The following is a 26131-nucleotide window of genomic DNA, read 5'->3' as shown; positions in this document are numbered from 1 at the left end:
TTTGCCGATGTTTGCTACTGTTAGTACTTAAGATGTAATCTCTCTGTTTGTCTTGACTATACACGCTTGGCTTCCTTTTCTATGTGGAATGTGTGGATGTCAGACCAGTTAACTGTAGGTAACGTAATCCTGACAGTTCGTCCATTGATTGAGCGTGTACAGCTCGGTCAATATGGTTCCTTCCGTTAAAGTTTACTTTTTCAACAACATTCACAATATTCAAATTTAATCGAATTCTCTTCAGGCATTGTCAAAAAACAATGCTTGCTAGATTGTGGAAAGCGGCCAGGGGAATCTTTCTGCCTCCACCTATGCTCCGCCCATGAAAACTCGTCACAATGTTTGTTAACTAACAAAAAAGGTGTCTACTGAAGTCAATGGTGTCCCAGAAGAATGATTACAAACATTCTTCCAAATATCTTCTTGTGTCCATACCTTTTACATAATTATTTCTCAACCCCTCATTTACAAACAGACCGTATATAAAATCGAATATTGTTGTTCGTGATCAAATTATATACCTTTGTTACATAATCACATATTATTAGAATATGTCACTCCCTTATATGAGTACACACAAGCTTGCATATTCAGAAAGCCACAGTGAACATCGTGAGCTCTTCCCTAACTGAAACACAAAACCAACCCCAAGTATATAGTCAGACACACACACATAGTATTACAGAATTTCAAGTATTTCCTTGTGTTGTTTTTCTCTGGGCTCAGGTACCTGTTCTTATAGCAGCAGCGGAAGCCTTTAAGTTTTGTTTACATAAGGAGTTTAACATGATCTTTCCTATACGACTGGTGACCTGCTCCCTCCCAGTTGAACTTTGAACGTGAGTGAGTCTAAAATCTCTGCGGCAGTGCAACAGTTAATTTTGGAGGACAATGCCGCTTAAACTCTTACACAGTTTCTAAGAAACTGTGACTGTGCCTGATACCCAATCCTATTATCTCTTCTATCATCTTACATTTTTCTTCTTTCTCTTTCACACAGTTTTCCTCTTTTTTTGTCTCTTTCGCCTCCACCCTCACCCTGTCTTTTCCTGTCTTTTCCAATGTCATCAGTGATTTTTATTGCACAGCTTTTCCTTATGGGAGCCTGTCATAAAGCTCCATGTAATGTTCAAGTTTGGAATACTTTTTAGAACGCAAAGAGACACCTTAAAAATAAAGACATCAAGCAACCAGCGTTCATGTTGTGTAAGCATAAATAAAATACAGTTGTGATAGAACAGTTGTTCTCAACCTGGTCGCTCTGCTGTAAACCCATTTAAAGAACTGGCGTCCTCCACACTGTACATTGAGGATAGATAAGATCATGTGTAAATATACATATATACATAGTATAATAGAATACGTAACAGAAGCAAAAAATACCTCTTTATCACAGATTAATCTAATGACAGAGATCAGATTATAAATGTAACAACCCTGCTGATAAAAACACAGAAATGATTGGTTTCCATTAAAGTACAACTGTGAGCCTTCACCTTTTTCCATTAACACCATTACAGAATTGTAGTGTTTTGGGCATGATTCCAAAAGGATTTATCTGCTAGATCTCGAAAACAGTGTACATTTCATTGATTTTAACATGAGCGAGAGTTTATACAAAGTTTATAATACAGACGTGGAGTGGTGTCATTTATCTGTCGAAAATAGCACTTCATAAATTTTCCTCGATATTCTAAGGGGAAAAACACATGAATCAGTGCAATTTATAGATTAATGGCTAGCAGACACCATACAAAAACTTTAGGCATTCAAATCTTTGTAAATGTGCTTCCGGACATCTCTGTTGTAGTTCTGTACTTGGTGGTTAAACTCAGGGGTTAAAGTTGGCTCGCTCTGCTCCCTGCCAGTGTGTGGTTCTTCTGGTGTTATTTAGCGGCATTCCGTTGTGCCTCAGTATAAATCTCAAGTTACTATTTACCTTTTTGTCAGGGTACAGTATACACTTACACTGACAATCGTGCAAAAACGGATCTATGTGCAACCTAATAATCCAACTAGCAGTTGCATATTCACCATTTGCTCGCAGAAAATTTTCCCTGCATCCCATTCTACAGTTTTCATCCCTATGTGTGCCCTACTCCCTCCGCATCTCTTGACGTGTAAACTCTAGAGGGAAAAATGCAATTGTATCTCTTAATCTGTCCGTTAAAAAATTATTTGGCAAAAGGAGCAATAAAAACAACGTTATTGTCTCTTTATTTGGAGTTACTTTTTGTTTGGTGTCCCCTTACCGAAGGGAGATATATCCCGTTTCTATATAATCTGCACGCACTTGTTTAGTTTCTGCAGCGCCTAGCCTCGCACTGCCTATTTGCGAGTTGTAGACATGACGCGCGGCCCTGCTTCTCGGGCGGTGCCCACTGTTGTTTAAAAGTTTCATGTCATAGTAACCTGTTTATTAAGACTCGACTTTTAAATTATATAATTTTAATCAAATCTGAGTATTAAAAGCGGTTTGTTCATGGTGTGCGCGGCAGCTACGGTGCTCAAATTAATGGGTCATTTCAATCATTGTTAACGTTGTATGAAATTTTGCCAGAAAAGAACTGGAGATACACATAGATACAATTCTGTGGACGTTAATAAGGAAAGGGCCTGCCTGTACAGAAAGATTATAGCTTTGTAAACTGCTGGCATCTACAGTAGAATGATTTTAATCAGAATTTTATTGTTCATAGCAGAGGGCTCTCTCAACTTATATTTTACAGTTTGTCAATTAATAAGATTATAAGCTTCGTATATGCAGTATGCATCCGTCAACATTCCCCACAGAGCCCCGCCATATGACAAATCCCCTTTTAAACCCGGATTAAACGTGAGACCAGGATGCTTTCACAATGCAAGTATGCTTTAATTAGCAAGTATGAAAGCATTTAGATGGAGCATTACATCTATGTTTAAAAACTTGACTAGCAAGTTCATTTCTGTGAATTTGTTTAGGTTATCCAATTTGAATGTAATTCTCAGTGAAAAGGATTTAATATGTGTTTAAACCATTTTAGATAAAGTACATAACATTTTATATATATTATCATTCATTTTAATAAAAATACAGATATGCAATGGCAGTATGTGACACAGTTAAATATATGTAATGCACTGGAAACCGAGGAGTTAATCCTTGTAAATGGAATGGATGAGAATGGAAAAATTGAGTATGAATGGAAGAGCGACAAGGGACATCTTGACCTGAAACTGCAGTGCAAACACAAGTCTTGAGCTGCCGCCAAGTCTCTTGTTTTTATTTTTGTTAGTATGGTATGCCAGCTTACTGTTTATTTGTATGCATGCTCACTCATGTACAGTTACATACTTAACAAATGCTAACAGACAAACTTAGTCTAACGACTTTCTTACATTAGCATTGGGTTAAGGGTGTGGATAAGTACAGGTTAATGATTAATGACTTTATGGCCCGTGCAAACACACATGACAGTCATACAGTCATCTTTAAAGCGGTTTCGTAGTTGTTTCATTCGTCTTGTTAAAAAAATGTTTTAGAACTTGTACATATCTGTACAAAATATATATTTTCAAGTTTTGACGTAAAATGTCACATCCATAACATTTGAATTGCCCAGTTTACTGTGCGTTAATGGGTGTGACAAATTCCCTTTAAATTAGCATTTGTGTATGTAGTCAGTGTATAGTAATAAAGGTTCATTAAACCACACACATTAAGAGGGGTAACCTGAAAGTGCACATGGATGAGCGTCACCTGGCTTTGAGTCATCCACATGGTAACAATGCTGGCCTATTAACAGATCTCCTGGTGGGCTAATTGAATGACACATTAATTGCTCAGGCTGGTGCTCAGTGAAGTGGAATGGTAATTACGGAGTGCTGCTTCTAATAAAAAGACTCCCCATCACAGACGTTTGGTTGGCAAATGTTTTTTTTTTTTTACAGATTTTGCATTACTGGCGTATTAGGCAATGAGAATGGAGGCCTGTGACAGCTGCAGTGCGCCCCAAGCAGAGAGAAGCAGAGGGGGAGCAGACAAGCAATCCCCAAGCGTGTCTCTACGCTGCCCCAGAATCACTCGAACCACGCCAGATGAGTGTGTAATTGAAGTTCTGTTTCGTTGCCTAAAACCATTGCTGTTCTGAGGTTATGTCAAAAGACGAGGATATGCGAATACTTATTTAGTGTGCCTAAATCCCACAATCCAGTCCCCTGCCAGCCCTTGTTCAGTTGGCACATTGCTTTATAATGACATCATCTGCTGAAAGATAAAGATGGAAAATGAGACCAAGAGAGAGCCAAATACATAGAGAGACTCTCAGCAGTAGCGTGAGAGAAAAAGTCCAAGAGGATGACAATCTCTGCAGGTATTCATTGCAACTGTGACAAAAATGCAAAAATTTGTCAAAAAAGTGTAGTTGCCATTGATGAAAACCGTCTCTTTATCCTAAATGTTTCATTTCAGGAGCACGTGACTCCCGGTCAATGTTTAGTTTGGGGTTGTGCTTCAGTTATTGAGTGATGGATGGGAAGGTAGATGGATAGGTGAAAGTAGAGGGAGGTGCAGGATGTAAATTTTGCTGTCTCAGCCGTAAGAGTTGTTTTGCCTCAGCATGTCATGCTGCAAACAGACATGCTGCCAGGCTCTGCCCTTCAGGAGGCCAGAACACGATCTGCTCAAATGAGAAGCATCCCCTGTTTCCTCTGGACCCTAACCTCGCTCTCCACAACCGTCTGCTCTTTCACGATAACATACAGGGGTTACGTAATGACCCGCCACCCCAAGCTCATCCACCCCCTGCTGGGATGCATGAAAAGGACCATAGTAACAAAAACTGCTTTGTTGCATTGTGGGATGAGTTAGTATTCTGGGGCTTTTTCTGCCGCTGTGCTAAATGCACTGACCTTCAAGTGTCAGCTTTGGTGACACCATTAGCTTTTTGTCCTTTGTCATAAAAACTAAAGAGCCATCTCACTAATAATGGCTGCTATCAGTGGAGGGAGGGTGTGTTGGATACTGCATTTCTTTAGTAGGACTGAAACAAATGGGCAATGTTATCATCATAAGTCTTGGCCGATCTTATCCATAGTCATGCCTGTGGACGATCCAGCCTGTGAGATTGGCGATATGGAATGTCATCAGGGACTTGGCAAAATCTTTTTTATTTGCTCATCTTTATTTTAAATGTTGCATGCAATCCAAAACAATTTTTTGGGTTTTAAATTAATTCAAATCAGATAGCAGAGCAAGTATGTAAAAGATTTAAAACAGACTCCTTGCTCCAATTCAAAACGCTAAGCTTATAATAATGAACAAGTTGAGCTGTTGGGTAAGATTTTGCAGGTCAGTTTGACTTGATTTAAATTCAACCTTCGTAAAGAAAGTAAATGAATCTGCATTTTATGTTCTAAAAAGTGATGGCGATAAAGTTAAGAAAGCAGTTTTAAGACAACTGAAGGTTTGTTTTTGTGTAGTATGGAGTGTAAAGTCTACAAACTGGAAGGTCTAATTTATTTTTTTAATGAATTAAACTTACAGTTTACACGGATAGTTCACATTTTTATTAAAATTCTGAAAGGTGGAAGGAAATCAATGGCAGGCCAAGCACATGAAGTTTGATGATCCATTAATTCTTAAATTAATATTATTGGATTAGTTTATGAAAATGTTTTAGTCCGGTTTGATTTAATACAAAAAAATTATATAATCCATGTAATAAAGTTTACTTGTTTGTAGTTGTCACGTGATGTCGGCGGTCATTCAGTTGCGCTCAGTAAGGTGCCGAAGAAATGGAGAAGATCGTTCTGTATGCACACATGTTGCGTGCCATTTATCAAACTTATTTTAAAACCAATCAAGACATCACTGCAGACCAAGCAGTGACCAAGCAGACTAAGAGGCAAAGCATCTCTGCGGTGTGGTGCCAAAGTATGACTCCGTCCATTCTCCATCCCGACCCATTTAAAAATTTAAAGACCGACAGGTATGTGCTTGATGATAACATCACACTTCAAGTAAACCATAAAGTGGGTCGCATGGGACGCGATGCGCAGTCTTGCATCCCGTCTAGTACAGCTGTAGGAAATCACACACCGGACACATATTCAGTGCGAGCTCAAGTTTAAAGTCTACTCCTGATGCAAGTCTGGGCCAATTTTAACCTGGCCTACTTTTACGTTATTTTTATAAGACAATATGTGGTATTTGAACGTTATGTAATGAATAGACTCTATATCACATTGTTAAATCTGTTATTATTTTTCTGTTTCTGCTATTAACTCTTTCTTCACCATTGACAAGTTATCTCGTCATTTAAAAAAAAAACGTTCCCGCCAAAGACGAGTTATTACGGCAATCAGTGTTTGTACTGTTATACAGCAGGTGGAGCTGTTACACACCTTTGGAAAAAGTACAGAAGCTCTGAACCTTGAACATATATGTTTTATCTGTTTTTAATGATTGTTCTGAGTGTAATCTGGGTGGAGCCTTGAACGTATATGTTTTATCTGTTTTTAATGATTGTTATCAGTGTAATCTGGGTGGAGTCTTTTACCCAATTTTTTTTACCCAAACCGCTGCTGCTGGCTCGCACCTTTTTTTTTAAAGAGTGGGGTGGGAAAGTTAATATGGTAGACTTGAGTTACAAAAGACTTCTAAATTAATTCAGTTATTACCAAACATATAAATATATCTCATAAAATTTGAACGGCACACCATATCAAAAATGTTGCCAACCCCTGCCATAGAAGAACCTTTTGGTTCCATATAGAACCTAAAACATCTGAAAAAGAGGTTCTTTAGATTATAAAAAAAGTTAGAAAGAGATGTTCAAAGAACCGTTGACTGAATGGTTCTTCCAAGGCATTGCTGTGAAGCACCTTTATTTTTTTTTCAAAATATCTTTTGCAGAAGAATGTAAATCACAGAGGTTTAAAATGACAATAAGGTGAGTAAACAAAGACCGAATTTTCATTTTAAGTGAACTATTCCTTATTTCCTCTTCCTTACTTATATTATAGTATTGTGTGATGGCAACAAATAGCCTAGTAACCGCAAATCATAATAAGTTGACAAGTCGATTGGTAGCCGTTTATTCAAACTTGTATTATAAATGGTGTTGTTGATGAATTATTCGAGTAAAATTTTAAAGAAGTCAAACAATTAGCAAAATCATTGTTACATTCAGTCCTATCTCTTTGTAGTTGAGTTGTATCATTTGACTCTCAACTAAGTGATGTCTATATATACTTTTGGACAGGCATGTGCTGCATCTGTCTGTGTGAATGCTTCTAGGGCATGCACAGCAATATTCACTTGACAGTATCTCAGCTGTGCCTTTTGAAGTCGTATCTTCATTGTCACAGTGGAACATGAAAACCGATTTGATTTAAGACTGTCTGAATTCACAGTGCTTCGCTTTCTAAATATAGCACTGCTGTCTTTCATTTGATTTATTGAGTATTTAAACACGGCCGTAGGCCCACCTTGCTTTATTTTACAGCTAATTGCGCCATTCTCTTAGTTTCGCAGTCATCCCAGAATCGTGGTTCTATTTTTGGATAGTGGCCCTATTATAGCGGAGGAAGAAGAGAGGAGAAATGTTAGGCAGGTGAGGATGTTAAAAGCATGCCGTTTGTGCACAAGCTGCCGTTTCACTGCATGAGTGGGTTTTCAGAGTCTCTGCCTACTTCCCCTTGTGATTGCTCAATGAAGGGGAAAAACTCTATTTGGGTTAAAGTGAAACTGTCATTCGGATGATGTCTAAATGGAGGACTAAGTGCCTGAATTTGCATGTCATGAATCAAGGACGTTTTTGCAGAGTCTAAAGGCCGTTTTAATTGGTCTACTACAATGGTGCAAAAAGTTTTAATTCAAAGATTAATTTCAACATTCACCCTATTGGCTTCCGTCGGACCGCAGCCAGTGTTTACCTGCTTTTTTGAATGACACATGAGTGATCTTCTGTGTATCAGAAAGAAAACGGGAGCCAGTAGGCTAATTGACTAAAACTTATAAATGTTAATTCTAAACATTAATAAAATGGCTGGTAAACATGGTCATAACTAATGTGAACATGGTCATGACTAATGTGAGCAGCACATAATCCACCACTTCAGACCTTGAAGTGTCAACAGTTTCTGTGTGTGTGTGTGTGTGTGTGTGTGTGTGTGTGTGTGTGTGTGTGAGTGCGTGAGTTAGTGAGTGTGTGTGTGTGCATAGGTTCATCAAAGGGAATAATTCAGCAGCGATCAGAGAGAGGAAGCACAAAGGGAAGGTGAGGGATACATTCAATGTGAGTAAGCAGCTGATCTGACTCCTGCTCATTAGAATTTGCTCCATATGCACATCTGTAGAGAGGTGCTTTGCATATTTGATCTTTACATTGTTGACAGTCTCCAGTATCTACTGGGACCTGTCCTGTGGATATCTACCGTTTCCCCTTCTTAAGATGTTGACATCCTCCATCTGTGATTTTCTTTACCACAATAACAGCCTTCTTAACCCTGTTTCTTAAATAATTCAAACTTTTAACTCCCTAGAATCCCAGTGGGGTTGTAACAATGCCAAACTTATGTTGTTGATGCAGTGAAATTTCTCAAAATTTGTCGACATTAATTGTGATACCACATCAAAATCAAGTTCTACTGAAAATTCTTGATTATTAAAAATTTTTAGACTAGGGGTGTGAGTTCAATATACTGATATTGACAATAACTGTGATATTAAAAACATGATTAGCTATTTGTCTTAATACTACTTGGGGCTGGAATAATATATATTGCAATATATTATAGAGTCTGAAATGGAAAAGGCTTAGATTCTGTGTTTTATGCACAGCTCTTCTGTTAACTACCGCTCCTCGATCAGTAGGAAGTATTGCCCGGTATATAATCACTACGTGCATTTGAAAGAGCAACACTCGTCAAACATCATCATTATAAAAATCTTTATTGTCGCTAAAAAAAACCTGAACATTTTTGAAGAACAGCGATAGAATATGACCATTAGCATTTACTTGTTCGGTGTCCCATATTCAGAGTTTCTGTGCGCGTGCGCCCTCTGGCTTGCGGATGTGACAGCATTTAACCGTAATTCATTGAGAAACTAAGCAAAAAAATACTCAAAATATCGCCCAAGACCAGTAATGTTCGTGTTTTTATTTTATTCTGTTTTAGATTGTGTGGTGAACTTTGTAATGTGTTCTTTCTTGTTTTATGGTCATTGGATGTATTGTGCACCACTTTGGGCTGTCCAAGTGGGAGTAGAAATGTGCTATATAAGAAATAAACCTAAACCTACAACGGAAAGTGTGTCAATGTGCACAGAAAACAGAAGAAGCACCACAGAAACCCCCCTGCTTTTGAGGATACATCGCATTCATTTACATTTCATGCATTTCTTCAAACACGTACCCGCCTTAAAGTGGTCACATTAATAAATAATGTGTGTTTCGATTAATTCTTCAGATCCGGTTATTAGGGCAACGTGAATATTTTTTCGCCCTTACCATCCTTGTGCATATAGATGATATTTGAGGGTTATTGTCAGAACTCTCTGTGGAACCTAGGCCAGCCTATCAAAGAAATTAACCAGCGTCTGATTACGGCCTGGGATTATGCACGACATAGTCTAACTGGGGCGTGGAATACATGGAGTAATGAGGAAAAGAGATGAGACCCTCTCTATGGATGTCTCTGAGGGACTGTGATGGAAAGAAGTTGAACAGATCTCTTTTGTGGTAGATAGCGTGTGCTGTAAGAGACCTACATGTGGAGTGAAGATGAGGAGAGAGCCAAATGCACCAGTTCAAGTGTCTTAGGAGAGAAGTTCACAGATGTTTATTTGGACAGGGGTCAGGAAGAGCAGCTGGTGGACACCACACCGGAGTCATTTGAAAACTCACATCTGGGCTTTATTAGAGACTTCAATATATTCCCCAACACCTATGAATTATATTGTCTAAAACTTGACAGAATATCGTCAGCGTCATTAATATTTAGAGACACAATCTTATCACAAGTGGTCACGGGAGACAACAGAAGACACGAATAGCAAGTGTGAGGTTGTTTGAGGATCTTCAAGAGAGTTCTGGGCTGTTTGCCTTTTGTTATGCCTTTATTTGGTGAACTGTGACTTTCTTTCTTCGGCAAAAGCCAAAAGAAGGCTGAAGAATTAATTGCATTGGTTTTCTGTCTTCACAATAGAAGTGAAAGAAATGATGACAGAATTTCATTGAGTGAACTATCCCGTTAAAGTCACCATGAAACGGATGTTGCGATTGACTTCTTTTCCGTATCGTGACGGATGTGAAACTGCTTCTGAAATTAGAAATAAATGTCGGGCAGGGCTTTATTTTGCCATTCCTTTTTGATTGGTTTGTTGTAAGTTGTGCTTGTAGAGGAATGCTAAAAATGCCCCGACCATTGGACTATCAGTATAGTCCTACATCTCTTTTGTTGCTGACTTCATGTGTTGAAGAGTTGTTGTTGACGGGGAGAGGAGCTTAATGTTTTTGATTAAAGATTACAAGTGCAGTGATTATTATAAATGATTTACAAGGTGACTTTAAAAGTCTTCGTCAAGACTTCGTAACCAAGTCTGGCTTAAATGGCAAAGTTCTGAGTCCTACAAGTACAGGATCTGTTTGGAATTTTAAATTTTATTGATGTTCATCAAATCAACAATACAATCTGACAACAGTAGACCATACATTTAGAATTTTTAGATCCAGTTTTATGAAAAAAAGTTATTATGTTAGCTAAATGTTACTGCATCTGCTGTTATTTCTTACATTTACATTTAGTCATCTAGCAGACGCTTTTATCCAAACATATGAGGTAAACAATAGAAGCAATTGGAACAACATAAGGACAACAAAAGCATAAGTGCAGTAAACACTGGTCTCCTATAGCCCAGCACAGTATACAAAGCTAAGTTTTTTTTTTAAGGATAAAAAGAATAGAAAAGAAATATAAGTCAGTAATAATCGGTATGGGAATTGATGGAAGAGATGTTTTCAGCTGATTCTTAAAGAAGGCTACAGAATCTGCCGATCTTGTAGCAGTGGGCAGATCATTCCCTAAATGTGAAACAGATCCAGTGAAGGTAAGTGAGAGGGCTTTTTTTCATTTTTGGGATGGCACTACAAGATGTAGTTTGTTTGCAGAGTGTTGGGATGTGGCGGGTATATAAGTCTGTATTAGAGAGTGAAGATATGGGGGTGCCGAACCATTGGTGGTCTTGTGGGCCAAGACCAGAGCTTTGAATTTGATGCGAGTTGCTATAGGGAGCCAATGTAACCTTATGAAGAGAGGAGTGACGTGTACTTTCTTCGGTTTATTGAAGACCACTCTTGAGACTGCATGCTGGATCATCTTTAGAGGTTTGGTTGTGCACGCTCGGATTCCAGCCAGTAGCGCGTTGCAATAGTCCAGTCTGGACAGGACAAGAGCCTGGACTAGGACTTAAGTGGCATGCTCGGACAGGAAAGGTCTAATTTTCCTAATGTTGTAGAGGATAGATCTACAAAATCTGTGAAGTTTAGCTGATCATCGTAACCACTCCAAGGTTTCTGGCCATTCTGGATGGTGTGATGGTTGATGAGCCTAGTTGAATGGAGAGGTTGTGATTAATCTTTGGGTCGGCCGGGATAACAAGCAGTTCTGTTTATGCAAGGTTCAGCTGCAGGTGATGGTCCTTCATCCAGAGTGAAATGTTACTCGGGCAGGCTGAGATGTGTGCATAAAAAGTCGGATCATCAGGCTTAATTGACAAGTAGAGTTGTATATCATCCGCATAGCAGTGATGGGAAAATACATGTTTCTGAATGAGAGATCCTAGGGATGTCATGTATATGGAAAAGAGCAGCTGTCAAAGTACTGGGCCCTTAGGCACCCCTGTATTAAGATATTTGGACTCTTGTGTTGAAGGGATGTGTTGAAACCTACTGGAGAGGTAAGACTTGAAGCATTGTAGCACCATTCCAGAGACACCCATGGCTCTGAGGGTCGATAGGAGGCACATGGTTGAATGGTCTAGATTAAACTCCAGTGACTTTCAGCTTGAACGAACAGGCTCAGTTTTCCACATTCACTAAAAGGGACAGTCCACCCAAGAAAAATTATGTCTTGAATTACTCCTCTGAGGTCGTTCCGCACCTGTTAGACTTGATCATATTCGGAACACAAATTAAGGCTTTCTGACCCTCCAATAGATGGCAATGCAATGCGCACTAGTGCAATAAGTAGGTAAAGACATCATTAAACCAGTCCATGTTTCTACAATGTTTCAAACTTACTTTTAAGAAGCAAAGCTAAAAAAAATTGTGTGCAATAAAAAAAAATAGTGACTTCATTCCTTCATACAATTTCCTCTCTTTCCTGCCAGGCTACAACGCGCATCTATGAGAGCACGCGACGCATACTTGTGGTGCTGACGTGGTCTGTCCTCTCCCCCATTTAGTGTCTCTAATGTCCTATTCTGGCGCCACTATTTCCCACAGCAAACATTCTCGCGTCACTGCTCGTGGGCAGGGCCCCGTCTCGAATTTGCTAGGACGTCTAGATTTGCAATATGCAGCTTTTGTCCATGTCTTGTATCTCTTGGAGTCACAGTGGAGTGTAACATAGACGCAGCTGTGTGAGTGCGTGCAATGCTGCTGTTAGATTGAGATTTATGGCTCTGTTGAGATTTATGGCAACTGCAGCAATGCCATGATCACGCCAGGCTCCAGAAAACATCATTTCCTCACGTTCCTGACAAACGCCCTTCTGTCTGTCATGTTCACAAGCCCTTTTTATTACCTCAGCCAGAGATATAGATGCCTTCAATCTTCACAAATGAATTCTTCTCACCCTTAAGATGTTCAATACTCATATAAAGGTCTTTGTTCTGTTGAACACATAGAAATATATTTGGAAGAATGTTAGCAATTTTCAATTCTGAAACATCATTCACTACCATTGTAGAAACTATTTTGTAAATCTTTTGTTTCGTTAAACACAAAATGGGATATTTTGAAGAATTTACGAAAGCAAACCATTCTGGGGCACCCTTGTCTTGTCCTGGCCATGCCTGGGAACGCAGGTATTCTATTTTCTGTGCACTCATATACATGTAGTAGACCACAGGTTTTTATACCATGTGTGTGGGAAGAGATGTGTCTGTTCTGATTTAGAGCTGCGAGAGGTGTGTTTGTTTTTGGATGTGTGTGGGTGCATATATTATCTGTATATCCAAGAGAGCTGTAAGCGCACTGCGAATGCTTCGCCTATGGGGCAGAGAGAGTCATTAGTTGTCTAGTGGAAGCAGCTGGATGACACACAAACATAAAGCCTGGAGTACATTTTCGGGCCAGTCTAGTTAGAGCTGCCATACAGTTTTCTTTATTAGCATATCATCAGTTTTTTGCCTGCTCGAAAGTCTGAGTTTGGAACTTTTACTTTCCTCGAAGGTTGTCTTTAAGGTGTTGGGGGAATTCTGTGATTGAAAAAAATTAGCACCCTAGGCCACCTACTGTATTGTATCTCAGGCCTTAGGCTGTGTTTCTTGAGATCTCTTTATTCACAGTTAGGTGTATGGGTACGAATACTCTACACCTCAAAATTGGATTTGAGTTAAATTGACGGAGTAACGATGTGATTAGAAAACGATGCTTGATGCACCAGTGCAACAGCGAAGATCTTTTGCAATAAAATGTGATAGATCTAGTAATTTGTTTTGCCTTTTCCAAAGTACTTTGCTTTAGCATTCTCCGTACAGAAGTGACAGCAACAAGAACAGACTGTTGTTCCTCCAGCATTAAATTGAAACACGCGGTGTGATTTCTGATGTTAGTTTTGTCTCCACATATTTCAAATTCGTGTGACAGATTGTGCACACAGCATGCCGTCTCAATGTGTTAGGAATGTGCAAAACTACATATTTTCAAAATTGCTTGATTGGGTTGCCTGAATAATCAGTCAATCTTAAGGAAGTCACGAGTAAGGGTCCATGTTTTTTTAAGAGCGCAACAGATTGAAACAGTAGGGATCTGGTGATGGTCCAAGACATTGCAAATAAAAGGTGAGACAAATTTGTACATAGACCAAAAATGTAGTATTCTGTAATATATAACAGAGACCATTGATTTAGATAAATAATAGGAACAGGGAATCTGAAGAATAACTGAAGAATAATAAGAATAATTGAAGATGATGAAGAAATCTACTAGTTCTGCCTATCCATATTATCTACTGTTGGGCATTTGATTTATCAGGTAACAAATTAAAATTCAGTTTTTATTATGAATATGTTGACATCAGTTCAGGATAAATATAAACATTGTTTAAGATCTATGGATGTTGTAAAACTGTGATTTTGTGTGTTTGCTCTACTAAGTGACATGCGGAAACAATGTAGCCAAGCATCTGAGCGAGATAAAGCAGAGGAGTTCAGCGTGCCAACTGACATCTTGTAAAAAAATTCATTGTGCAGTCTGACAGAGATCTCTTCTGGTTTGACTCAGCGGACATGTGTTGCGGGCATGTTTGTTTTGACAGGTGGCGAAACTCTTCTCCAGCTCTGCAGTTTAACAGATCGTAACTGTAGCTGATGGTGAGAGTCATGCGGCCTGGAAAAGGCTAGTTAGCTTGGGTTTGCCTCGGGCGCTGTGAAAATCCTGGCCTGTACTGAAGACGAGGTCAAGCGATTGCACAAGGTAAATGAGCAGGTAATGAGACACCAGACTCGGGTGTCGTCCTGTCTTGTCTTTAAATTGCTTTCTGTGCTGGAGGGGCTTTTGTATTTTTGTGTGTACCTGTTCTGTGATGACACTTTAGATGATTTAATGGTGCATTTTGTATGTGTGTTGTTCAGGATTGTTTGTTTGCTACGGGGCACGGCTGGCGTGTGTGATGCACCACATATCTTTTGATCACAGTTGGATTTTGCTTGAGACTGTATCATAATGTCTCTTGAGCAACACTTTAGTTGAGTTACATTTGTTTTACTTAAGGCCTATTGTAAATGCGCTGTAAAAAATAAAAAAATCTTTAAACATGATCAATTTACTTCAGAAGCAAAATCTTCTTGGAGTACGTTTTCGGAGAATGCATTTTAAATTTAGTTTGTTATTCTTGACCCATTGGCAGATTGTTTTTTGTATATGTATTGAATGTGATATTGAGAACAGGCTGTGCTTGTTTTTTTGCTTGCTTTTTAACAATGACTAGAACAAAATTCAAGTTCAACATGTAAGGTCACTTACTGTGCAGGTCGCACATGTCTGTCACAAATATTTCACTGTTTCGAAAACTGATAGTAAAATGCAACCAGTTAATCGCAGGGTTCAAAAGTTAACGCTACGTGAAAAATAACCAAACTTGTTCCCCAGTTTCTGGTTAGGTGGGCAAACATGATATATTTTTAGACATTTGCATGGAATTGCCAACTGTGTTTTTTCACCCTCACACAATGTACAGGCTCGTCTTCAAGGCAGTAGTTTAACCCCGGCTGACAGATTCCCTTGGAAAACACCCTGAGGGAATGAATCAGGATGAGATTTGATTAGCGGCTTTTAAACCACTGAGAATATAAACATAAGGGAGAGAAGAATATAGGAGTTCAACGTACGCTACATGCTAAATGTTTCACTCCAAATTACGGATGCAACAAATCACAACACTCACGGTTGGGATCATTTTACGGCCTTTTACTTCACGCATCGGATCACTTTTCGGATTTTAATGCTCTTCATAGTTTTATTATTATAATATATGCAGTTTTAAGAATTTTATAAAAATGAACTTGTGAAATTTACCCCTACTGCAAATGCGTGTGCCATTGGTTTTACTCTAGAATTTTCTGACTGATAAAGAATCAGTTTCATCTTGTTTATGAGGTCAGTTGTGACTCGTAGAACAGGGTGGACTAGATTCAACACAATATACTGACTGTTGTGTGATATGCGTCCCTAGAACAGGAGTTAATGAGATAATATTTTGTAAAGCAAATGGGGATTTTGACCTCTTCATGACATCTGTGAATGTTACCACACATATCGATACACAACATCCGTTCTGCTGTCATTTCTGCTGGAAGAAGGTTAACATAAGTGGGTAGCCCTTCAAAGCTTCTGTTCTCAGTTTATCACTGTTTTTCTGTTTGTTAGTGCATGTGGGAATATTGTTGGGCTTGTAGACTCTCGCAAACAGAACAAGGAGAAAGAGAAATGAGATAACCTCACTCTGAGGAGCAAACAACATGAGAAAATGATGAGTGATTTGAAGGTTTTATTTTTACAGGAATTCACAGTATAGCAGAAGAATGACAAGGGGCCATTGAGAGTGTACAGAGTAAGGGAAAGTGATGATCTAAAACTTTGTGAAACTGAATCTAAATGAACCTGAGAGCTGTCAGACCAATGACATGGATGAGGTTATGCACATGTATGTGTATGAAACGACAAAATGTTCATGTGTATCCGAGGAAACTAGTGACTTCAACTTCATCTTCTACTAGTTATTTCATAAGTTCTTTGAATCTTCATAGCCTGCTGCACGTGTTGGTATCAGTTGTCAGTTATCGCATTATTTGGCAACATATCACGTTTTTCATCAGCAGCCTAATTCCAGCCTGATGTTTTTAAAATGAATGAATTGCATCTATTCAGAACTTTAATATTGATTATTATGATTATATGGTTATATTATAATGGTTTTGTGTGAAATAGGCATGGCTATTGCCACTGTTGAGCAGATATCACACATGCACATTTGTATACCTGCACATGACTAGTATATAAACATGAGTAAAGGTTTTCTAAGGCTGGGTGCATATTTGTGTGGGTTTTTGTCTTTGTATGTCAGAGTTCAAGGGTCATCCCTGGATCAGGAGGTTCTTTAGATTATCACTCAGTGGTCTGAGATGCATTTTAAACAATGAAAAGACTGTTTGCTGAACAATGCTGAATTCATTTGAGGAAAGAGCAGTGCTGGAACATCGTAGAGGAATGACATCAAAGACAATCTAGTTTCCATGTTTTTTCATTGCACTCAAAGACTTAATTCACATTGTTTTCAATATGCAAAGTGATGACAGAAACCCACTGATTTGTTTGTGACACAAACGAGGTTGTTATTGTAAGAGCATCTTAGTATACAATCACATAACTCTGACATGTGCTGGAAATCTTTGTTTAAAATCAGTCTGCGTTTTGGCTTTGGTGCTCAGTAATGGGTTTCAGTTAGACGCTGTAGTTTTGTTTCATTCTTGTTGATAAAGCGAGAATTGGAAAGCAGATCTGTTCACCATTAGCCATGCGGTTCAATGCCTGTCACATCAAGGCCTTTTTGATAATGCCACCATTCATTTTCTTTTATTGCTTGGTGAAGAGGATCAATCGCTAGGGGTGTCGAAATTAATCGTTTTTACGATGCATCGCGATGCAAGCGAGGACGATTCGGTATCGGTTCAGTTACAGACCATAACCAGTTATTACGTACTTACGTTTTTCTGACGTCATCTCGCATACGTGCTTCAAAGCTTTAGCATACAATAGCGGAGGAAGCAGAGAAATCAAAAATGCTCCAACTACTTTAAAAGCCGACATCTAGGCACATTTCGGCTTTTATGAAAAACCTGGTAAGCACGACCTGGAGAGGACACAAGATGTGTGTAAATCTCGTCACGCACAAATAAAACACGCAGGGGTTAATACCACAAACTTACAAAGCCCGGGTTTCGCCACCTGTTGAATACACTGGAGCCGCGGTATAACCACTTCCCTCACGCAGCCACTTTTCAGAAAACACTCTGCCCGAACTCTACCACGAAACCACGGCCCAGGTAATGAAGTTAATGAGCCGAGCTCATCGAGTTGCATTAACGTGCGATTCCTTGTGAAATGGTTCGCACAAACAGTTAATCTGGCGTCCCAGCGAGCGCTTAATGTGGCCGCACTCACCAGGCTTTTGGGCAGAATCCGACGAATATCAACATTCTTCCATCGCAGCACCACAGCGAGCCACTTTACATTAAAATGTGTTACAAGTACATTGCAGTATTTACTGTAAGTACTGAAGTACACTCCTTGCATTGTGCACTTTAAGTATTTATTTTTTGTATTTGCTCCTTTTGCTCATGCTAATGCCTAGACTTGAGTTTTGTATGATGTTTGATACTCGAAGAAGACCAGGTAAAATAAAAGTTTCAGTTCATATATCTGACTGCTTGTATTTATTGACAAACATGTGAAATAGTAAAATTTAAATTTGAGACGTGAATGCATCGTCAATGCATGGTGATATCGAATTGAACCGAATCGATGACATGGTAATCGTAATCGAACCAAACCGTGACACCAGTGTAGGTTCACACCTCTATCAATCGCTTACCTCATCAGAGATGTTATGTGTCGCCCATTCTCTACAGTTTTACCTTTAGGAGTAACTTTAAAGTAGAATAGGAATTGCAAGACAAATGTTTATTTATTAAAGAATAATTTGATGAAAACTGGAAAACAAGTGGCGAAAAAATTTAACATTTATTATTTAACCCAAACTTGCCTTATGCACAAATCGGACTGGTTTGGTATGAAAATCTTGTCTCTTCCCCACTTATCAAACCTGGCTACTACATTCCCTCTTCCTGTGTTTTCAGAGGTAAATACAATGTATATCATATCACAACAATTTACGTCAACAAATTACGTCATTACAGACGTATGACACAACTATTAATCTATATGCATTTACACGCAAGTCATCACAGTATCGAACGTAATACAAAAGAACATTTGCAATTCAAATACCGAAACAGGGTGTGATATATTGTGAATATAGGCACGACTTAAAGGGATAGTTAGCACAACAAAAAAAAATTCTTGCATGATTTACTCACCCTCATGTCATTCAAAACCTGTATACTGTATGACTCTTTCTTCTGTGGAACACAAAAGAGGATATTTTTAGCAATGTGGTTTTGTGTCCAAACAGAAGAAGTCAGTGCGGCCTGGTGTTGTTTGGTGACCAACATTTTTCAAAATGTATTTTGTGTTCTGCAAATTTAAAAAGTCATACAGGTTTGGAATGACCTTAGGGTGACTTTTGGGGGAACTGTCCTTTAAGGCTGTGTTCACATTTTATTTCTTTTTTTAACAAGAAAAAGTTGACAATGGCACTTTTTTTTTTAAAAGCAACCTGCAATGTTCTGAGGCAGCATTTGTGCTTTAAGGCAGCTCAGAGACACAGGCTTCATAGGCAGCATAATGGTAACAGAGTGCATCTTTGCAATAACCTATCGCATATTTGGAAAATAACAATACTAATTTTTTGCTAGAAATGCGATGAAAAGTTATTGAAAGTGAAAATTAAACACTATGCTCCAATGGGCATTTCGGCCGCCAGTTTATTATATCGACCAATCACCTTCCTCTCATGTTGTTATGGAAACGATAGGTCTCTGTCATTGGTTAGCTGTGAAAAAGATGCTTTCAGGTTTTTTTCAGAAATACTTTTTTAAAAACACTGTTTACTCCATAGGATTATAATGTAGAACAGATGCTAGCAGCTTCAAAAAAGAAGTCAAGTGTGAACATGGCCATAAGGGTTGTTTCACTGAAGAAGCAACTAGTAGGATTAACTTAATGTTTTGGGACCCTTTGCTCCTGTAAAGCTGCTTTGAAACAATACACATTTTTAAAAAGCGCTAAATAAATGAAACTGAATATTTGAATAATTGACTTTTTTGTTGTGAGTATATTTGTCCTTTTTTTAGTCTATCAGACATAGAACTCCTGCTGTGTACAATGTTCTTGGTGAGACTTACTGTAAGTCTCACACCTACACCCATGCTTACTCTTTCAGCATGTTTCTTAGACTGTATTATTTGGATACAGCTTTATTTAGTTCTTTTGCCCATGTGTTGAATTTGACGAGTGTTGCTGTCTCGACATGACTGGTGTTGACAGTCTGCTGCTGTTTCATCAACTTCCCAGTCTCTCATTTACAGAAATAACTGCTTTGAGATTTTTCTTTTGCCATATTGCTGTCAAAACTTGCTTTCTGCTCTCTACTTTCTATTTTAAGCCACTCTTGTATCTCTCACTGTAGTACCTCTAGTGTGATGTAATGTCTTGGCCTTCTTAGATCGGAATTGGTGCGTGTGTGAAAGTTCATTGGTCAGGAGAGAATCACAGAGGAGGTGTGGATGGGCGGATCGCCGGTTCGGACTAATCATTAACTCGAACAATGGGAAAACACATGTTTGTGAAGGTCCTGGCCTGGTTTCTTGAACCGTTTTACAACGGACCAGATTTCACCCACAGCACATTAGCCTAATTGTAGAACCCATTTGGAAGATGCTGAATAGTTCTGTATTAGTGGCAGGAGATGTTTTCAGGGTGGAGATGAATGTGGTCGTCCCCTGTTGCTATGGACATGACTAAAATCCAAAAAGAGGATATGGAAGCTTGAATAAGATGATGGGTTGATTCGTCCTGACCTGAATGCGGTATAATGAAGATTCTGGTGGGTCTTTTCTCCACCCACCATTTTCCCTCTTTCTTTGTGTTCCTCTCTTCCCCTCTTTGCAGTGTTTTTTTGCTTGGAAAGAGCTCATGAGAGAGTTTCTCTATAGAGTGCTGATGCAGCCAAAAAGAATCCTTTCTTTAATTCCCACTCCAAATTCCCATTGAGGAGGCAGGCCAGGCCAGCGGCATTCTGGGAAAGTAGAGGTACCGTCTGTAAACTCTTTCTTCAATTTTCTACCGCTGTCATACATTCTTTTTTGTTGTTTCACCTTCATCTTCCTTTATGAACTAGCAATGTAAAAAAAGAATGCAGTGTGGTCTTATTTGAGAAAGCCCAAGCATTTCTGGAACATATGCCAGGACAGGGGGATAAATCAAAACCACACAGAGGAATTTGTTTTATTGCTAAAGGTTTCTCCGTTATACCTCAGGAAGTAATTGAAGTTCTCGGTTATGTTTTATTCAAGTGTCAACTAAGTGTCTGAGTGACTTAGACGTTTCTCAGCAAATTACTTTGAAGAAATTCAGTGGGATTTGAAAGTCTTAAGCCCACCGAGTCAGAATTTCTTGGGTTTTGATCTTTTTATTAGCAAACAGTCATTCCAAAACCAATGCTCTGTGTTATCCCAGTATGAGTCACAATTTTCCAAACAAGATTTTAATCAAAATAAAGAAAATCTGACATCAGGGGCATTCCCACCGCAGGAGAGTTTTTGTTGTTCCTTAACTCTTTGCCGCCTTTTGTTGTGTTCACACTTCTTTAGATTGCACACCGATTATTGATGCCTTGGCACATCTTTGTACAATTTGAGATGTTGTCGAGATCTCCAATCTTGTGAAAAACAGTATAGAAAATGTCTACATGTATCACCTTGAATGATGTTGCATTGAAAATATTCTTCAATTGTTGTTTAATCTGTAAATTTTAAGCAGATTTTTTTGGCAAGCGATTCGGCATTGTGCGTGCAAGGCAAGTTTAGCAGGGTTAAGCGAATGTGAGCTGGACATTTGCCCAGCGGATGTATTAGTCGTAATAAATGCTTTCAGTCCCTGGAGTGTAGGGTTTAGTGTGTGGGAGTGCGTTGAGTTTCTGGACTATGGGAACACATCTCGACATTGGATGGATCAATTCAAGGTCACCGAGTGGCTTCCTGCTCTTCTGCTCTGTGCAAACATTGTACACTTGAACAGTCTGAGAAAGCCGTCCGCTGTAAAAAGGCTTTTGTTTTAAAGTCTTAAGCGTTTATGGGAATCGTAGTACTGCTTTTTTTATTCTGCCCGTGATGTAAAATGTTTATAACATGGCTAATTGTCTCTTTCCGGCTAAAGAGCTTCTCCTGTGATCGTGTGTAAGTGAGCATAAGCCGACATTGAGCGGGGTAAGATTGATTGCTAGGAAGCGGCTTTCCGGCGTCTGAGCGAACACTGAGCTGTGAGGATTGATCAGCTTTCCCGTGGCAGATCTATCGGTCTTCCTAACAGTCCTCATTATGAAGGAGGTTGGCTAAGCTGTGTGGGGGGTTTGGGGGCGGGTCTCCGATTAGCAAAATGGGTGACATCTATCACAGCGCTGCTGGGACAGAGACCTCGGTTTTTTGAAGAGGAGATAGAGGATGGTGATAAACGCCGACCTTTCAACAACGCCCTGTGATACGATGCCCACGGTTGTGTCTTGATCTATGAAAAAACAGTGAGGGATGAAGGCAACACAATGCTCGATTAGTAGACATGGGATAAGCCCAGAAGCTTTTATCCAAAAATCTGTCACCCGTTTATTCTACAAACAAGCTTGAAGCTTATTTTCCCATGACTGCGTTCACTTGTCATTGTTGATTTTTTAATCTCACCAGATGGTACTCGAAACATCTTTTACTGTGCTTTATCGCTCTGTGGTAGTGCTTTTTTGGAAAAGTGCCATCAGATTCTATTGGCCTGATACAAGGAGGTCTAAGACACCTGGAGAAAGCTGTCTATTAGCATTTCTTTCTTAATGGCTTCCCTTGGCTGGCAAAGGACACCCAGAAGTTTTACGAAATATTAATGTTGGAACATTACGCGCTGATGACATCACAAGAGCTTTTTTTAGCCACCATTTTGAGCTCTGATGTGCAGTCCAGCAGACAGAAATATAGAAATCTATTGGATTACACACTTTTAAAGGGATAGTTCAACAAAAAAATATGTTTCACCCTTATCTTTTTCAAATGACTCTTATATCGGTGTTTATATGATATATGTGAAACACAGAACTAGATATTTTGAGAAATGTCTCAGGGCTTTTGTGTTCATACAATGCAAGTCAATGGGGTCCGGTACTAATATTCTTTAAAAGTAAACATTTTTGTGGTCTGCTTAAAAATACATACAGGTTTAGAATGATATGAAGGCTAATAAACAAAATAATTGTGTTTGTAGACTAAGCCTTTTACTGGCTTTAAACAAATTTGTCACTATCAAAAGCACATCTAGCATAATAAAATGAGGGTTGCACAATTTTTTTTTTCTTCAATTCGAAATAACTTTGTAAATTTGATTTAATGCAATGCTATTTTGCTTTAAGATTGTAAAATCAATTAAAATATAGTTCAAAATGGAATATAATGTAACCAACAACAATCTTAATTTACGGTTGAAGTTCTTAAAAACAAATTTGACAATGTTATTGCAAGCTATTGCGGTATTTATATTTGGACATTTGCAGTACATTGAGATATATTGTGCAGTCATATAAAAATATTACTTATGATATTTAGCTTGAAAAAATCTATTTCAAATGTCCATTAATATGGAAATCCAAACTTGTTTTTTCATCCATTTTCTCTGCACAAATACATTTTGGCCTCAGATTTTATCTTTCCATTCTAACCTATCTGCATCAATGATAAGCTTTAAACTGATGTGTCTCCTGCCCCCCATTTGCCTGAGAGAGGATCGTATCAAGCATCCCCGTCTTCTCCATGGCTCTCTTTTTCCCTCTACCAAAACACGGAGAGTTGAGGTCACGCTTCCAGTAATGGATGAATCGGATGCACGCAGCCGGTAAAGTGGAATGACTAGATTAAAGCGCCGGGACATTTTTATTCAGCTTCCGCGCTGTCTTAGCCGGCCTCTTTACTAATTGAACTGTCATTTGATGAACGCTTTCAGAGCAGACTAGCCCTGCCTTTGAGCTGCCATATTTGCATATGTGAAATACAGCCTGCCGTGGATATTCATCTCACCAGTGCTAATGAAATCTTTTATGTGCCGTAATTGCATGTGGGAAGCTTTGTACTCTAGTGTGATAGGTGTTAATATTGGAATTACAGTCTTATTTACGCAGTCTTAAAACAAAAAGCGAAATGGTGATTTGTCTGTGTTCAGGGTCCATAATGAATGGTCACATTGGTCTCATGCTTGGTGAACAAGTTTTGCAGCTTATTGTGGCGAAGACTCGGGCACCTAAAAATCTGACATGTGAAGGGCACAACCATACAGTCATACAGTCAATATGGACCATTATCAGAACATCATTAAACAGGCTGTGGATGGGACATGGGAATCAGGATGTCGATGAGGGCTATGACTCCTTAGAAGGATGCCAGAAGGTGTCAATTTAAATAAGGTTTCAGCATTCCGAAATAGGAAGTTTGAATATTGGATTCTACATCACTTGTGCATTATAGTCAAAGCGTGAAATGAAAGCTGTCACTTATGCATATACACACCCACATGTACACACTCTCAGACTCGCTAGGTCTCTCTCGCTTTCTCTCTCTCATTCTTCAAATGGCTGTGCATTTGACTCCGTAGCCATTCCAAAAGCCTCTTTGAGCGAGGAAACGGAGCTTTAAGTGTGCTTGCCCGAAACACCATCAATACTTAATCAGTCTATTACTATTCAGTGCATATTTAATCCTTCAGCATCTCCCCCTCACGTAGCAGGCAAGGCGTTTAAACTCCGCCATGCCAATAAACCCGCCTACTTATTCATTTATGGGTTTAGCAATTGCCAGATATATCGTTTTTCTCATTTTGCTGGAAGGAACAAGAATATTTTGTGTCTGTGCTCAAGTTTTTGAAACACATTTTTTAATGGCTTTCCTGCGCTGTTTTTTTTGTACGACCAATGGCAAGGATTAAGTGGCTTAACCTTTGTGTATATGCGTGACAATTTTCTTCCTCTTTCTCTTTATTACTCTGCCTTGGTTTCTTAATCCTCAGTTTGATTGTTTGTTTGGTTCTTTAGGCTTGTTAGTGTTGTCAGCTGTACTGAGATATATTCGGTTCGACTGTTTAATGGAATGAGGATGTTTATGGAACAGGAGCTTTGTTGGTTGACCTATATGAGTCAATCACAGACAAAGCTGGCCAATGTTGAACAGAAAAAATAAATCATTTCCAGATTTTACGAATTAACTATTTCTAGGTATGTGTTGATTAGGTGAAATTATCATTTATGTTTCATTCTGTGAACTATTAACAATATTTCTGTCAAATTTCTAATAAAATGTTTGTTTCTATTTGCATTTATTTGCAGAAAATGAAAACTTGGGAAACAGGTGAAAATAACAGGAAAGATGCTCTATTATTTCAGATCTCAAATACTGCAAGCAAACAAGTTCATATTGACTTTTAAGCAATACAACGTTAATATGTGTATATGTATTTACTAAAATTTCAACAATTTTCTTTTTATTTGATAACCTGGATCTTAGTTGTCAAGTGTCTTGTCATGCTGTCAGTCTTTCACATTGCGCTTGGATGTCTTTGTCTCTCCTGAGGTTTGATTTTGTTGAAATTCAACAGACACTGGACTGGAATATTCATAATACATCTAGACATGCTGATTAAATGAACATTTTGAATGGTTTTCTGGGCTGTATGGGTTATAAAATAAGGCGTATTAATCTAATATAAAAAGTAATGACATTTATTTTATTTAAACATGAATCTTTGTAAAACATCTTTTTCTCTGCATGGGGTTGGGTGGAGGGAGTGTGAGCTCACCTGCCGTGTTAAATAGAGCGTATGTAATCACGTCTGTCTCCTGTCTGAGTCATGCATTCGTCAGAAAGACCTGTCTTAATGTCTTATTGCTGTAAAAGGTCTGAAGCTCTGTTAAAAGCCATTTAAAGTGAATTTTCCACCTTATCTGTACATTAACCTTTGCATATAAGAGACTGTATAAGAGTTAGATGGTCTACCATGTAATAAATAATTAGTTTCTGGGCACATTTCTTATTCAGTACTGCGAGTATTTGTGGAGTTTATTGGATAGGTCATCTTAAATTCAATTCTCTCTCTTTCTTGTTCCAGTGGGACTCGATGAAAGATGACAGAGGAGGTGATTGTTATAGCCAAGTGGGACTACACAGCTCAGCAAGACCAGGAGCTGGACATCCGGAAGAACGAGCGCCTGTGGCTGCTGGATGATTCCAAAACCTGGTGGAGAGTCCGCAACGTGTCCAACCGGACCGGCTACGTCCCCTCTAATTACGTGGAGCGCAAGAACAGTCTGAAGAAAACCTCGCTAGTGAAGAACCTGAAGGACTCTCTCGGTAAGAACTTTCATAGTTAAGTGAAGCGGTATGTCACTTCATAGTCATAGGGCAAACCGCTTCGCTCGGTGGCAATCTTGCAAATGTCCCGGGCAC

The 26131-nt window shown here is 38.9% G+C and overlaps 1 protein-coding gene across 5 annotated transcripts in view; it reads left to right on the top strand.

Moving 5' to 3' along the window:
• nck2a (NCK adaptor protein 2a) overlaps window positions 1-26131 on the top strand; it is a 56789-nt gene that overhangs the window by 6557 nt on the left and 24101 nt on the right. For 2 of the 5 annotated variants that reach the window (XM_056754439.1, XM_056754438.1), the window contains one exon: window positions 25794-26035. In XM_056754439.1, the coding sequence (XP_056610417.1) occupies window positions 25810-26035 (226 nt within the window). In that variant the 5' untranslated portion in view covers window positions 25794-25809. Of the gene's footprint in view, window positions 1-3930; window positions 4082-4127; window positions 4353-14664; window positions 14685-25793; window positions 26036-26131 lie in introns of those variants that run through there. The other 3 variants (XM_056754441.1, XM_056754442.1, XM_056754443.1) reach the window with 3 other exon arrangements.

This window comes from Triplophysa dalaica, chromosome 8, assembly GCF_015846415.1.
Source record: "Triplophysa dalaica isolate WHDGS20190420 chromosome 8, ASM1584641v1, whole genome shotgun sequence".
Lineage (NCBI taxonomy): Eukaryota > Metazoa > Chordata > Actinopteri > Cypriniformes > Nemacheilidae > Triplophysa > Triplophysa dalaica.
The sequence above is the reverse complement of the archived record's forward strand: the minus strand, read 5'-3'. Positions and strand labels throughout refer to the sequence as shown.